Source organism: Aspergillus saccharolyticus (genome assembly GCF_003184585.1).
Source record: "Aspergillus saccharolyticus JOP 1030-1 unplaced genomic scaffold BP01scaffold_46, whole genome shotgun sequence".
Taxonomy (NCBI): domain Eukaryota; kingdom Fungi; phylum Ascomycota; class Eurotiomycetes; order Eurotiales; family Aspergillaceae; genus Aspergillus; species Aspergillus saccharolyticus.
In genome coordinates, this window is record NW_020290656.1 from 93,711 (window position 1) to 108,980 (window position 15,270).

Genomic DNA, 15,270 nt, shown 5'->3' on the forward strand with positions numbered 1-15,270 from the left:
GATTGTTGCTGATAGAAATACGTGGAGAGTAACTCTCTCATCACTTAACCGGCCTTGTCATGCAAATTGAGGGAAGTTGCAGATTCTGGGGCTTCTTCTCGTGGTTGTGTCGGGGTGTAGTGTCGTGAAATCGACCAAAATTCGGCATTTTAATATCACGCACCGGAACAACCAGCCAGAGCATGGGGATTTCGCTTTGGAAACCTTCTCAACCCTCCAGCTTCAGTATGTGAAGGAATGGGTTGCTTGGTCTCTCCTGGCATTGTATATATCATTATAGGCTTGATTTTGCGCTGTGGACAACAGAGGTTGTCCTCATTCTGGGTGGTTGGGAATGTAATTTGGAAGGGAGTACATGCCTCGCCATAGCTGTATTCGAGTCTTTTTCCACTCATAGTATCAGGGTCTGTGAGAAAGTTATCCCTTGCCCGTTATGTAAGTGTCGAGGTTCTTCTGTAGGACTCGGCGGATCGAGAGGACCGCCAAGTAGCTGGGCCTGCTGATGTCTCGCTCGACAAGCAGTAACGCGAAGCGATTTCCACGAGTCAGGGCGAACGGGGGGAGCCAGATGGGCTTGTCTGCATCTGCTATGGTTGTCGTGCTATTGCTTCGGCATCGTCCTAGGCCCTGCACAATACCTAGATCACCCCTGGTGACGATTTAATCTCAATGAAGACCTCGTTGTATTCTGGTCTTTTTCATTCGCTCCTCCTGGTTCGTCCTATCACTACTAGGTAGCGAGGTAGGCCCTTCGCATTTCTTCCCTTCTGGCTATGAATACACCCTTATGTCCTCCCCTCCTTCTCCATCCTTCCTTACTCCTCATCACTAACCTCCATGAATCCAGAGGCCGGCATCATAAGGAGCCGTTTCCTCCTCTGATTGTCTGGCTTGTTCAGTTTCAACTTCCTCCTGGCCAGTCAGGCCCCTCTAGTGACCACTCCTCCAGGTGTCTGACTCCTCTACGTCGAAGCTTCTCGCCAGCGGAAACGTGTCCAGGAGGAATTCAGGACAATGACGACTGGGTGCGGGGGGGTTGTTTTGGACACAGGCGTCGCAGACTTCGGGAATCCTCTCTTTCTCGCCCGATAAGATCGTTCTTTTGCTTGGGCGGGGGGTGAAGCTTGACGGGATTCACGTTCTTTCCTCGGCGCCCTTCTCGCATCTGGACTGTGTTACGATAGACTACAAGCTGCGATAAACTGCCAGAGACCGTGCAGACAAGATTTTCTGAGTCCGGGTCACTACGGGTGACCTTCACTTTCAAAGACTCATACCTCGTTTTGGATACGCTATCGGCCGAGTGTGACAACCGGGTCAAGGCCATCGGGATCTATAAGAAGCCGACGGGGAAGTGCACGGACATCGGTACAGGATGGGCCGATTGATGAAGTTTTCTAGGCTATTGTCTGGAAGATGAGGTGAGATCTTCCTCGGCCGCGTTGCTGTTTTCAACGAGCTTAGTGGCGGGGTCCAAGCCTGAAACGAGCTTGGTGTGGTGGCAATGGAAGCAACACCTACACGAATTCTCGTCCGCTTGCCTTGACTAAGTACTTTAAAAGCGTTGGAAGACAGACAACAGCGTCTAGAACATCAGCGACAGCGCCGTCACGCGTGCCCCCGAATCGATCGTTCTTCCTGGAAAAAAAAGCCTGCACCGGGCTAATCCGACGTGGGATTTCTGACGCTTCATCAAGCCTCTCGGCGAGCTCCTGTCTTCCGAGTGTACTTGTCTGTGGAAGCAGCTTTTATGTGAAGACGTCAGATGTGGCAAGGACCATGATTTCTCGGAGCGAGGCGGAGATGATTCCTGTCGTGTCTCAAGCCACCGCGCCCCTGCAGGAAGACAAAGAACATCGATTCGCCGCAATGGAAGCTCTTCGGATTCAAGCACCACCCTGCCTCCTTGTCAATCTGCCTTTAACTCACCGTTCCTATGCTCAGAGGCCTTTCCAGTCAATGGGTCGTCTCGCGCAGACCTACCAAGCAGCTTCACATCGTGCCGTCGAAGGAGCCCGAGGGATAAGGGTACCTGTGCTGCGATGTTGTCAATGATAGTTGACGGGTTTGCCAATTAGATCAGTGGTTCAGCTGGGCTCGCGGTGGCTAGGTGTGATCGGTATTGTACCAACGGCTGTCATGCAGTGAAACGGGGGCGATCCAGGCGGATGGTGATGGCGGCCTGTATAAGTAATTATATAGCACCGAGAAAGGAGATTGAAAATGGATCTTTCACCACTTGATACCAGCACATTGTGAAAGTGTACACCAAACAAGGCTAATATATCATGTCCGCTACCATTTAAACCTCTCAAAGGTAAGGAGTGAGTTAATCGAGGTCGAATGAACATGAAACTTCAATCTAGACCAAGTTGACCGTACCAATTCAAAAGTACATAGATTACATCGCTATGACACATCGCATCGAAAACCCCCGATGGTCTAGTTGGTTATGGCGTTCGGCTGTAATGGTATAATTGTAACCGAAAAGTCACCAGTTCGATTCTGGTTCGGGGGACGTCCTTTTTGCAGTTTTTGGCAGGCTCATTTATTAGCCTGACGGCACCTATCTAGCCGCCGCTAAGTCGACACTCATCCTCATACTTCAACCACAACCGTACCTACCATATACTATCAAGTCAAACCGTGCATCTCATGTACCTCAAAACCCGCAATCCATCCCATACTCATACACACAATATACTACCAGTACAGTGTTCCAAATGAGCATTCCCCTCACTCTCCCCATCGCCGCCACAGCACCCAATAGCCCCCATATATAATAGGAACAAAGTAAACAAGATTGATGAAGAATACTCCAAGGATAGTAAGGACTATAATACTAGTTCTATTGAGGAAGATAGTCGGGTCTAGAAGAATATCTTATCAGCTGGTTACTGTATCCTTGTACAGTAGTACACAGCTGCGGCAGAAGGTCACACCAAGGGTGTAGAGAAGTAGAAGAACAAAGATAAGGATACGGTTAAATTATTCTTAGCTAGGCTGTAGGGGGAGAGACTGAAGTAATAGAGAGTAAATCACGCCTCCGAATCTCTTATCTATTAAGGTAATGCTACTGGCGAGACCCTCATACTTCAGGAAGAAGTGGGGCCATGCAGACTACAGTATTCAAGGCGCGAGGAGAAATGAAGGGAGGAGCCGATACCTCCTGTTCGGATGAAGAATACGAGGAGAAACTGGTAGTATTCTATTGGCTTCAACCCAGATGCGAGCTTTTGTTTGCTCCACGCATGGTGGTGCGAATACCTCAACAGACACTGAACGCAAACACCCCAATCAGCGTACAAACACTTTCTGCCAGAATCCTTATCACAGGCCCATTGCATCGAAGATCGGACTGATTTACAACTCGCAGATCCAGTTCACGAATGCATACACTGAGAATATCCAGCCGGTTATGGACGAGAATACATCCAGCAGAATGGCTTCGGAGACGACGGCTTCGAAGACGCCCACTGGGTTGTATAGACCCAATGATACTGTGAGGCCGTAGAATGCGTCGAATACCACCAGCCATGCGTCGGGACCACCTTCAGGGTATTCTGTGAGGTCTGAACCATTGTGACTGACAGAGAAGAGACAATTTCGGGGCAGGGGGGGCTTTTCGAGGTCACCGGTAGAGGGAACGCGCACTTCCCTGGTCACTTATCTATAGAATTTTTGCGACAGAGGTCGTGCAAGGAGTTACTGATGGTGACTCTATAGATTTGAGCAAGGCTCTATGATTCTTAGGATCCAGAGCTGAAAGGAACAGAAAAGAAATCATCATCGTGGTAGAAGATAACATCCATGAGGCTAGTAGCTTTCGTCGATCTATGAACTCAATGACCAATCAACGGCGGGCATGGATTACCTATTGAGTACAGAGTATAGACTATTGACTCGACCACGAAGATGCATTGATTGTGCCCAACCTGCCGCGCGTCTCCTCCGCGTCTTTGTGGTAGTTGTTCGCTTGATGACGGGTATCTGTTTCTTGTCATCTTTCGTCATCGTAAAGCAGAACTTTCTGCATCTCTACTCAAATGCCACGTGGGAAATGCGATGCCTTCTGAACAGCCCTTTGGATAGCCTTTTGTGGCGGCCATGGGTGCGCATCTGGCCCGGTCCGTTGAGCTTACTAGCAGCAGATAATCATGTTGGACTACGGCGAGATTGCTTTGGCCGGGCTAGAATACACAAGACACAGTTTCTATTGCCGCTCGTAGCTGCGCAAAATTGTCCCAAAGGAGGGGTGGGGAGCAACCCAACTGAATCTTTGATGACGACTCCATGTTTCATGATGTGAGCCAGCGATTGCTATAGCCCATGCGGTGGTGTCTGACACGATATCACCCCGCAGCACAGGCGGGACGTTATGATATCTTGTTGCGTTAGTGCTTACTCACTCCACTTCCCACCAGTGGTCTTCTCACTGGTCCTCTCGCGACGCGTAGGCGAAGCCAAGAATAAGTTGATTGAATGCTCGGACTAGTGGACAAGCAAGCCCGCTTTAACTTGTCCGATCGTAACAGACTAACGGTAAGGCTGCCGAGCATCAAGACTGCCCAAGAATTAATAATTTTCGGCAATGCGTCACTCGCAACCGAGCGGATGAAGAACAACCATTAGCTTTCCTTTTTCTTCACGCAAGACAAGCTTGGCCTGTATGTCGCATAATCAGAGAGCCGGGTATTAGGCGTGCCGTGAGCAAACCAACTGATGTAGCTGCGGGCGAGGTCCTGGAATGTAGGCAATCAACATACCGAGCTTTGTTTGCTTGCTGGGTTAATGACGAATTGGAGCCTATACGTAGACATACGTACACTTGGCCGGATTTTCTCGGTTAAGCGGGAATGTGCTCAATAAGACGCTCAACTGTAGGCCCCCCAATGTCCCCGATCTGTCTAGCAGAGAAAAGATCTGTCGTTGCTAATGACTAGGCTCTAACGATACCCAATGATATACTACTCACCAATTTCGAAGATGGTATCGTGTGGACCGGATGAATTTGAGTAAACCTGCCGGGGGGGACGAAACTGATAAGCACTAGACAAGTGAGGGAGTGAGCGTTATACCAAAGACAATGCCCTCTCTTACATACTGGAAGGCTCAGTGGTTACTATACCAAGTACTATAGTTATTAGTTTGTATGTGGGGGAATTGACCCCCACAGGAGGACTTAGCGGCTCGTCCCCCTTGCCCCGACGACTAAGAGCGGGGGCCCCCAACCCTATAGTGTATGTATGATCGCATTTGCAGGAATTCTGTACGAGATCCTCTGGCTAGCAGGGTCGAGATACACAGAAGAAGCCAAGGATGCAAGCCATTAAGCCAGGCGTTAGTGAGCATACCGATGCACGGGGGAGAGAAACATTCGGCCGAATCACGTCCTATTTCACCTGTTGTACCTAGTCCAATCCCTGTTAATCAACTAAGTATCCGAACAATACTTTTGTTGGGAACGTGGAAAGGAAGCTGAGGTGAGACGAGCTCTTGTCAGATCCCCAGCCTTATTCATGGCATTAGTCACTTTTATTCCCATTTAAGATGAGGACACACTATTATAAGGCAGAAGTTCACATCAGCCGGAAAAGCTCTTTACTTCTCCGCGAGCACTTGTGGTGGTAATTCTGCAATCTCAGATGAACGTGACGATGGAGGAGTCTCGCCGCTCAGCATGCTATCGCTGCCACTCCCAGAAACTCCGATGTGTGCAGTTCCGGGGCCAGAAGGGTTGCGCCCGTTGCAATCGAGCCGGGGCCGAGTGCGTCACCAGACCTTCCAAGCGAGTCTGTCACGGGAAAGCCTCTGGAAAAGGGAGGGATCGAGTCTCGCCCGAAGGCTGTTGTTCAACATGCAGCAGCAGCTTGACCGGCTCGAAAGCATCGGCTTCCGAACTGTCTACTTCTTATGGTCATAGCAAAGTACACTCCGTGTGTAAGTAGCCCGATGTCGGTTATGGCCCAGGGGTGGGATCATGAATGGTCACTGACAGCTGTCAGCGCATGCTCGTGACTCGGTGCCTCCGTGGGAGAGTCTGGATATCGATCCCCAAATCTCTTTAACGGCCGTGGATGACGGCGGGCTCTGCTCACCAGAGGCACTACACTTCGACTCCATGATCGGGTCAACGGGACCACTGCTATCTGGCATGACACACAGCAGAAGCCAGATTCGGTACTCCGAAGTTCGACTTCCGATGCATTGTCCCCGCGAAAAGAACACAACCCCATTCTGCTGCTGTCTCGTATCTTCACATTTCTGAATCCTTGGTCATTCCACTCTTACAGTGGCAGCCTATCTTGCCTTGGTCTAGATTATCTCCGAAGTCTCAATGGAACCCAGTGGCCCAACGCCAGAATCCACAAGCAAAGATGAACGGAATACTATCAGCACACAGCCCATACGGCTGGAAGCTCCGAAAGCGACCCTCGGCATAAGATTTTGGCTTGCCCTTTGGGCTATTGCCATCACCAACCTCGCGGCCTCCTTTGATGCGACTACATTATCTGTTGCTGATATGGGTGACGCTCAGCGACGCATTCGGCCGCCGTCCCGTCATGCTCATGGCACTGCTGATTTTCGCCATTGGAGCCATCGTTTGTGCCGTCTCCCATGACTGGACAACAATGCTTGCTGGCCGGACAGATCAAGGTCTCGGGGGTGGGGGGCTCATTGCCCTGACAACGGTCTTAATCACCGACCTAGTCCCTTTACGCGACCGTGGTCGCTTTTATGCATTGGTCAGTATTGTCTGGGCTGCCGGCAGCGCAACGGGGCCAATCATCGGAGGTGCGTTGGCACAGTCCGGGTCATGGCGCTGGATCTTTTGGATCAATCTGCCAATTGTGGGTATGGGCGTAGTAGGGATTGGGCTTTTCCTACGGCTGGCTCGACGCCGCCACACCTTGACGGAAAAGCTGCGCATGTTCGACTATCCCGGGTCAGCTCTTTTCATTGCATCAATCACTGCCCTTCTGATCCCCATAACCTGGGGTGGCGTACAATATGCATGGGCCAGTTGGCATACCCTGGTGCCATTGCTTCTCGGTGCTGCGGGCCTCGTCGGCTTCAGTCTCTATGAGCTTTTGGTAGCAGCACGGAGCAGGGACGTAGCCATCAGCGAGAGGCGACCACTCCTCATCCCGCCTGCGGTTATGTCCAACTGGACAGTGGGAATCCTCTACGCCGGGAGCACATTTCACGGCCTGATTCTCTACAGCTTGGTCTACTACATGCCGGAATATTTCCAGTCGGTCAAAGGATACAGCCCGGTCATCGCCGGCGTGGCTGCGCTTCCCCAGACGGTGACGATCGTTCCCTGTGCCATTCTAGTGGGAGTAATAGTGGGCATCACCGGCCGGTACCGCTGGGCAGTATGGGCAGGCTGGCTCCTCACCTGCTTTGGCATGGGGTTTCTCATTTTACTCGAATCCAACACCACGGTGGCGCAGTGGATCTTCTTGGAGGCTGTCTCCGGTCTCGGGATTGGCTTACTGTTTCCGTCAATTGCCCTGGCGATCCAATCCTCTGTGCCGCAGCGAGAGGTGAGCGTGGCCGCCACTCTAGTATTGTTCTTCAGGTCCATGGGACAGGCGATTGGCGTGGCGGTTGGAGGAGCAATCCTTGACAATCAGCTCCAGAGGCAGATCTCGGCGGCTTCACTGCTAGAAGACACTAGTTCCTCGCAAAGTGGGCTATCATTGAATGCTGTGACCCTTGTAGAGCTGTTGAAACATATCCCTTCAGACTCGTCAGAGGCGGTCGAGATTAGAAGGGCGCTGGTGGATTCGTTCCAGGTCATTTGGATGGTCATGTGTGGCTTTGCCGGGCTCAATTTGATTCTGAGCATCGGTGTCAAGGAGTTCGACATGAATCAGAATCACGAGACTGAGCAGGGCTTTGTGCACGACACAAGATGAATCCTTTCAGCAAGAGACGACACGAATTTCCTTGATATTTCCCCACCGTCCCATTCTAGTGGAGGAAACCGACAAGCACTAGTAGTAGTATTATTCCGATAGGTCAAGAGCGAACAAAATCATCATAATTAAGAATCTAGTCAACTTATTAGTGATTGATTATAGCAGTAGTTGCACGCCCTTGACAATTAACGCCCCTTCACCGCTAGTTTTCAATAGGCCAGGCGCCCACGGAGCCTGATGGCGGCTGTGAATGCAATGAACGCTTTTCTAGGTGGTTTGGTCGGTGATTATAGCCTGAGATAGGGAGGTAGTCGGTCAAAAGAAATCATGGTACAAATAACTGAACTGTGATATTGCATAAAAGCGGGCTGACATTTGACAGGTAAGTAGTTAACTAGTGAATTGATTGGTGCGCTGACTCAACCTCCTCTACAAAGAGACCTCAGCTTCTCCTCAGCTGCAGCTTACTTCCCCCACACACATCACTCCATTCTCTGGCCCACCTAAATCCAAATCTCTCCACCTCAAAAGCCGTTAGCACAGAACGAGTGGGGAATTACAATCCATGGCCGGGGAAGTTGATTTCCACCCTCTGCAGCCGATAGGCGAAGACATCCACTTCTTCCAGCTTCCCAAGCCACCAGAGAACAATGAACCCGCCCTGATCACCCTCTGTACCTGGCTAGGAGGCGCCACGCCCCCACGGATCCAGAAATACATCTCCGGCTATCGGGCCCTGTATTCGAGCTCCGCGATTCTTCTCATCACGACGCGGATCCTAGAAATCAGTGCACTCCCCTTCAGCGTCCTGCACGCGCGGTTGGCCCCGGCGCGGGAGGTGGTGCGGCGGGTAGTAGCCAGCAGCAGTAGCAGCAGCAGCAGCAGGAGCAGCAATAATTACGATGACAATAACCACCAATCAGTTCTTCTACACATCTTCTCACACGGTGGATGCAACACCGCCATTCAGTTAGCCCTCTCTCTGCAACAGGAGGATCCAAGACTTGAACTGGGACGATATCTGGGCGGGATCATCTTCGACTGCTGCCCGGGCGACACCTCCTTCGGGCGCGCGTACCAGGCGGCCGCGCACTCCTTAGCGCCGCGCTCACTGCTGGCGCAAACACTGGGAAGAGCACTACTTTACCCGGTAATTGGCGTCATCACGGGCCTCCAGCAGACGGGGTGGATGAGCTCCGTTCGAGGCCTGCGGGCGCAATTGAATGACCCGGCGGTTTTTGGCAAGACTGCGCCCCGGCTGTATCTGTACTCTACCGCAGATGCTATAGTCCGATGGGAGGATGTGGAGTCGCATCAGAGGGAGGCGGAAGTTGAGTTGGAGGAGTGTTGTACGGTGAAGAGGGTCGCGTTTCCGGATAGCCCGCATTGTGCTTTGGTGAGAGATCATCATGATTGTTATTGGACGGAGATAGAAAGGTTTTGGGCGGGTCGGAGGGGACTTGAGGGGGCTTTGGTAGTCCCCGCGGATACTTCCTTGCTTCGTGAGCCTCGGAGTAGACTTTGATGATGATGATGTAGAGCATGTTCTATTCATTCGGTCTTCTCCGGGGGGGCGCTTGAAGAATCAAAAGACAGTGGCTTCTCTTGTTATTCTGAGGCGGGCAAGGAAGAGTCTGACCTCTCTCCCCTCTCTCTCGGTTTGTCGTCGAATTACACACGTCACTCACTACCATGGCTTGGGTGATAAAGGACCTTCTAGAGTCGCAGCCGTCGGTACAGCGTCGTCCACACCAAACTGGCTGGGTATAGTATCTAACTTGTCTCTAACCGATACTCGAGCAAATACATTGAGCCTTGTAGACTGATAGTCGCTATGGTGAGTTACTTACTCGGTAAGATCCTCCTCAAGTTCCCACCGATGATCCTGCAGAATCCTACGTCATGTTTCGTGATGGCCATACAATGAAGACAGATACGAGCCTCAATCTGTGGACGAAACTGTCAGTTATCTTACCCTTGATCACTAGTCCAATGCGATGCAGCTTGCATAGAACGTCGAAGAGCTTGCTCCGGACGACTTCCCTCTGCCATCCTGGGCAGCTCGGGGATTCGAGACAAGCATGTTTGTCTCCCTTCTGGAAAAGATTACAGTCCCGGCAATCTGATCATGGCAAAACGTTGAGTCCGCAGGCTCGAGCAATTCGAACGGGCTGGCTTGCTCCAGGGGATGCGCATGATACTCGGTGATTGTAGCAGTTGAATTTGAAATGGATTTTAGAGCAGTGGGTCCGTACGAGAAGTAGCGGGGGACGGTCGACTCGTTGGATGTAGATGTATAACTACCTAGTGGTAGAATCAGTGGTCTGGCAATCCGGCAGTAGGTTTTCGGATTCTATAGTTTATCAAGCAAACTTGTTGAATGCTTTCATCACGCTTCGTCGTTGTATAGCAAACAACCTCCAGAGCCCTACCAGACCATACCTGCTCTTTAAAAACGGTTAAATTATGTCATACCTCATGGAATAGGGTGGGGAAATTCCTTTGGTGGTGAGAGCAGGAAGAGAATAAATTTATGTCAACCCTGCCAAGTCTACAGACTTAGAGCAAAAAGATGTCCCCCGAACCAGAATCGAACTGGTGACTTTTCGGTTACAATTATTCCATTACAGCCGAACGCCATAACCAACTAGACCATCGGGGGTTTCTATGTGATATGTCACACTTACGTAATTTATATTGTAAACCCCACTTCTATACCAAGATAGTTATATCATGCCGATGTGACAAAGAACAAGGCCAAACGACTCCACATTGAGTGGTGAAAACTCCGAGGTACAACTGTCCAGAGTCAAGGGGCAATGGTTGACCCATGCGGTACGTCGTGGCGATGACTCGCACGCTTGTTTGAGCTATTGATACCAAACACAACGGCTTGCGCGCCCCAAGCTCAGATCGAGTGATTGGTAGAGGATTGAGGGTTAGCTGCGGTCACTGTACCAGCACCCAGACGTTTGGGGCCCGATGACAACACTCACAGCCTGCTTCCCAGCCCTCTCATCTTTCTCGGATTCCCCCATGGCGGAGTCGCCTCCCCGAGCACCGTCTTTCCTTGAGGAGGCCGCCACATGGGCCAGTATCGCAGTGGCTGCATCTTCGCCTCGATATCCTGCCAGTCGGCATTCTGGGCCTCCACCTCTGTTGCGGGAGGTTGAACCGAGACACCCCCACTAAATGGAATGAACCCGTGGCGCTTGTAGATCGTCACCCCAATCGGTGTGACCGCTTCGAGCCACGCTTCAAGCCCCAGTTCGTCTGCCCGTCGACAGATCTCAGCCAAAACCATGTCTGCTAAGCCAAGCTGACGGTACTCGGGTAAGGCAAATCCAACGAATGCATCTACCGACCGTTAATTAGCAAAGCGCTCGTAGAGAACTACAGAAGGAGAGGGCAAGTCGGACATACAAAGATGTGGCTTCTGCATAAACTTCATATGCGGCTCGGAGAAGATCTCAATGCATCGCGTGATGTACTCCCGTCGCATTCCCTCCGGATACCAAACAGCAGCAGGAGGCGATTCGTCCTCTGGACTGCTGCCGCTTCCGCTTCCCTTTCCTTTTGGCGCATAGGGGTTCTGCTTGTGGATCTTGAAGTACACCCCAGCGACGAACTTATCGTCTCTTTCTTGGTCCCTGACCTGCAGAAATACCGAGCCCGGCTCCTCGCGAGCTCAGTCTCGATGCAGTTGCACTAGGTTCGTGAACGCTTCTTGTCTCTCCGCCTCTGATTCGCCCCCGAAGATCGGGTAGAAGAATCGGTAGATCGATTGGAACGGTTCATCGAAGCTAGCAATTTGACAGGCCACGAACTCGGAGAGTGCGTCGGTTGCCGGGTCTAGCTCGGATAGTCGAAACCGCATGGTTGTAGTTTAATTTTGCGGGGATGAGATGCTTCTTTCTTGCTATCGTAACTGTGCATCCGGTCGGCGATGGAAGCCATCCATCATGGGCCTTATATGTGCGCCCCTCTAGCATAGTCTTGGGCCTAGTTTGTCCTCGTTGGTTTGTTCATCGCTTATTTTGGCCATTGAATGCCCCGGGCTTGCCACTTGGCGGGACGCCAATGTATGTCCGCCCCATGACAGCAGCTCATATCGGCCTAGCTAGTGGAGACATAGGTTTCTGCTAGCGACAGGTCTGAAGACTCGACGCGAGCGACAGCCTATCTTGACGTTTGAAGCACACGGCCAGTTTTCAACCTCGGCCGAGCTGCTAGACAGGGGGCAGCCTAATTAGGTCCCCTGTTGGCATGAGGGTGACATGGCTGTGCGTGCCGATGGCATGCCGTGGGTGCATCTCCGATTTTGTGTACTGACACTTCGAAACTGTGGGTGTTGGAGCGGCATAGAAAAGAAGGGACTGTCTTGTGGTTGGTGTCGATACTGATGGATAGCGGGTGACTTGAGACCCGGTCGGGACAAAAAAAGATTTGGGGCAAGCCGGGCTTGAACCGGCCACCTTCAGATTACTAGAACAACTGTTCTGTGGCCAAAGTTAGAACTTCAGTCTGACGCGCTCCCAGATGCGCCATTGCCCCTGTTCGTTGAAAAATGCACCATACTCAAGAAACTTGTTGCGTTTGCGTCAGAGTGAGTCAGGGTCGCACAGCAGTGTTTCTCAATGTCGACCAGACCTGACAATCAGCTAAGATGGCAAATCGGTAGTTTTGAATTTACTGTACATTTTGGGACGTACAGCTGTACTAGCAATTGGTTAATTGGTGTCTTCTGCTCGAAACAGACAATCCTAAGGTGAGCCTGGAGGACTAACAGTGCCTTGTACAACCACCCTGTCCACCCAAAATATTGCAACTTTGTTTGTCAAGCCCTCCAAGTAGGGCTAATCTTTATACAGTTGGAGCTGTAACTTTATTCAATCAAGTTAGATCATGTTTTGAGATTTTCTTTACAGTTTCATCCTGACTTTACCTTGCGTGTATGGATGCACAGATCTCTTCCGGTGCAGAATACATTAAAGGCATGCGAACAGAATACTAACCCTGATATTTAGAAGCCTTGCTGTAAATCGTATGCTACATATGTCTTGCAATACCCTCTTGGCCTCCAATTCGTCAGGTTTGATATATATGCTATAAGCTTTACTAATCCAGCTGAAGCTGCTGCAACTTCTTCTCAATCTCTTCGAGGCCACCAATGACCTGGTAGTAGAACGCGTCCTGCAGTGCTGGACTCTGAAAGTTTGCATTGTGACTAAAGTTATAGTTAAGATACTTCTTGATAATCTTCTTGAAGTTTGTACTGATATGAATTTTAATATTTACCGTAAGCTGCTTAACGGTAACTAATATATTTGGGGAAGGATACCGTCTTCTGTCCGAAATCCATATCTTGCTTAAGATTATCAAACGGGGCCTGGTAAGCAAGCTCTAAGAACATGACTCCAAGACCAGAGATAACAGGGTTGCGAACAATAAGATCATACTCGGAAGGCACCTGGTTGCCACATTCTGATTGGGGACCTGAACGCATACACTTATATAGGGAAGTGCTTTGGAGCTGCAAAGCAGCAGAGCGCCATCTTTTACCTTTCCAAAGAAACATCTTTACTTCACCAATTTCTGTTGAGCCAGGGCGTGGTATAATAGTATAGAACAGCTGTGGCGAGGTACTTTGCTAGGCGCACACAATCACATGGTCCTGATGATTTAGCAGAGTTGGATTTGGACAGCAACATCAGCTCATATGAAGAAGCTGAGGTAGAGGCCTTCTCCGTATATGCATTCATATATATGAGATGCCTGCATACTGTATTATCATCAAGAATACCGATACAATTATTGCAGAGTATTAGCTGCGCATACAGCTGCCGCTGAGCTACACTACAAAGATTTTACTAAAGAAACAAGTGCGGTACATCTAATCTAAGTATCATAGAAAGAGAAGCCATCATGGACTCTTATACAGAGTAAAACCTAGTGTGCTTCCTCTTATTTGTCAGACTTCTTCCATCCTCGTCGCTAGGATGCTTACCAGGCATGGTTTCTGTTCTAAGATATTACAGAGACAATACCTAAGTACTTGACCTTGTAGTCTTGATTAGAGACTCCACATTAACTTATATAGACTAGGAGTATTCTCTTGTATCTGTATTACCTATACCCAAGGCCACACTGAAGTCGAGCTGGGTAGATATTCTAAGGCGAGATTGAAGTAATCAACAAGTATTGTGCAGTAGATAGTAAGTACATAAATTCCCTAGAGCATCATACAAGCTGTTTGCTACTTTCTAGACAATCCAAAAATACTCCACACTCTGGCTAACACAATTATAGTAGAGACTAGCGGCTCCATCTTCAAATTAGGCTCTCTGTACTCGGGAACCGCCGATGAGAACACTCAAATCAGTGAGCCGAGGTCATCATGTGAGCCCTTGAGCTGTCAGCCCAAGCGTGAGTTTGATAGAGATGTATTTCCTTACCTTAAGCTTATCCATGTTATTCTGGTCGCACGTTTTGCTACCAGTGGAACAACTGGTTGAGGCGAATTGGGAAAAGATCGGTTCGGATGATGAGCCAACGCTGAGAAAGGCAACGAGGATGAATTGGGCTCGGTCCGCCCCGGCTGCCGCTATGGCCTTTTTCAGACCGTTTCGATCTTTTATGACTCGGACCTTGGAACATCTGTCCCCGCCAGGTCTCATTATGCCAACCCTGTCGCCTCACATAGTCCATATATAACCATGGCAGGATAAGAGGACGAGGGTAGACCCCGCGTTCCTCCATTACCTCTGGAAGGCCAGAACTACCAGGCCTTTCAATGCCCGTTCTGCGGTACCCACATGTTGTGTAAGGATAGAATTGATTGGAAGTAAGGATATCGACTAATTCATGTTTGTAGGCGTTGGGGTTAATGGATTCCAGGAGGCATGTATTTGCAGACTTGCAAGCGTACGTCTGCACCCACGATAGTTACCTGCAAGGATGTCATGAGGACCTTTGCAACTCGAACACTATGGGCCGACCATGAGTTAGTTCAAGAATCACCCTCCCGACAAGCAATGGGCATGTTTTGCTTCCAGCATGACGCAAGATTCTCCCCAGGGATTTATTTATCATCTAAGAGCAGCCCATGACATCGAGCTGAACGAGCCCCGTTGGCAGCTGGAAAAATCATCACGCGCATAGAAGTTGCTCAGAAACCTGACTTGGAAGATCAGGTCTGCTAGTTGTATTTGAAGTCTGGTTGGCAAGCTATAAAACCCTATACCACCCATGTTGGAAGACATCTAGAAGAAATTTCCCTGACTTGTCTACCGAGACTATCGGACGATAATTGACTCTCCAACTCCAATACATCGCAAGAGTC

General features: G+C 50.1%; 4 protein-coding genes and 3 non-coding genes across 7 annotated transcripts; 3 read left to right on the top strand and 4 right to left on the bottom strand.

Moving 5' to 3' along the window:
- The first annotated feature begins 2,431 nt into the window (after nucleotides 1–2,431).
- Nucleotides 2,432–2,518, top strand: BP01DRAFT_t276. The gene has a single exon. It is a non-coding gene; the product is annotated as a tRNA-Tyr (tRNA).
- A 3,979-nt stretch (nucleotides 2,519–6,497) lies between these two features.
- Nucleotides 6,498–7,925, top strand: BP01DRAFT_376977 (MFS general substrate transporter; the record flags this gene model as incomplete). Its single annotated transcript, XM_025576984.1, has 1 exon — nucleotides 6,498–7,925. One exon carries the CDS (start codon nucleotides 6,498–6,500, stop codon nucleotides 7,923–7,925), a length of 1,428 nt encoding a protein of 475 aa, XP_025427484.1.
- Nucleotides 7,926–8,517: 592 nt separating this feature from the next.
- Nucleotides 8,518–9,372, top strand: BP01DRAFT_261878 (TMEM53 family protein; the record flags this gene model as incomplete). The annotated part of the gene is made up of 1 exon (XM_025571307.1): nucleotides 8,518–9,372. A coding segment is annotated over one exon (855 nt), but the record flags the coding sequence as incomplete, so codon positions are not given.
- A 1,131-nt stretch (nucleotides 9,373–10,503) lies between these two features.
- Nucleotides 10,504–10,590, bottom strand: BP01DRAFT_t285. The gene has a single exon. It is a non-coding gene; the product is annotated as a tRNA-Tyr (tRNA).
- Nucleotides 10,591–10,829: 239 nt separating this feature from the next.
- Nucleotides 10,830–11,805, bottom strand: BP01DRAFT_348935 (uncharacterized protein; the record flags this gene model as incomplete). The annotated part of the gene is made up of 3 exons (XM_025573739.1): nucleotides 10,830–11,285; nucleotides 11,352–11,604; nucleotides 11,638–11,805. 3 exons carry the CDS (start codon nucleotides 11,803–11,805, stop codon nucleotides 10,921–10,923), a joined length of 786 nt encoding a protein of 261 aa, XP_025427486.1. The 3' UTR covers nucleotides 10,830–10,920.
- A 570-nt stretch (nucleotides 11,806–12,375) lies between these two features.
- Nucleotides 12,376–12,482, bottom strand: BP01DRAFT_t284. Its single transcript has one exon. It is a non-coding gene; the product is annotated as a tRNA-Phe (tRNA).
- Nucleotides 12,483–13,046: 564 nt separating this feature from the next.
- On the bottom strand, nucleotides 13,047–13,942 carry BP01DRAFT_368988 (uncharacterized protein; the record flags this gene model as incomplete). Its single annotated transcript, XM_025576530.1, has 4 exons — nucleotides 13,047–13,190; nucleotides 13,270–13,461; nucleotides 13,589–13,710; nucleotides 13,936–13,942. The coding sequence occupies 4 exons, from the start codon at nucleotides 13,940–13,942 to the stop codon at nucleotides 13,047–13,049; spliced, it is 465 nt and encodes a 154-aa protein (XP_025427487.1).
- Nucleotides 13,943–15,270: the final 1,328 nt, after the last annotated feature.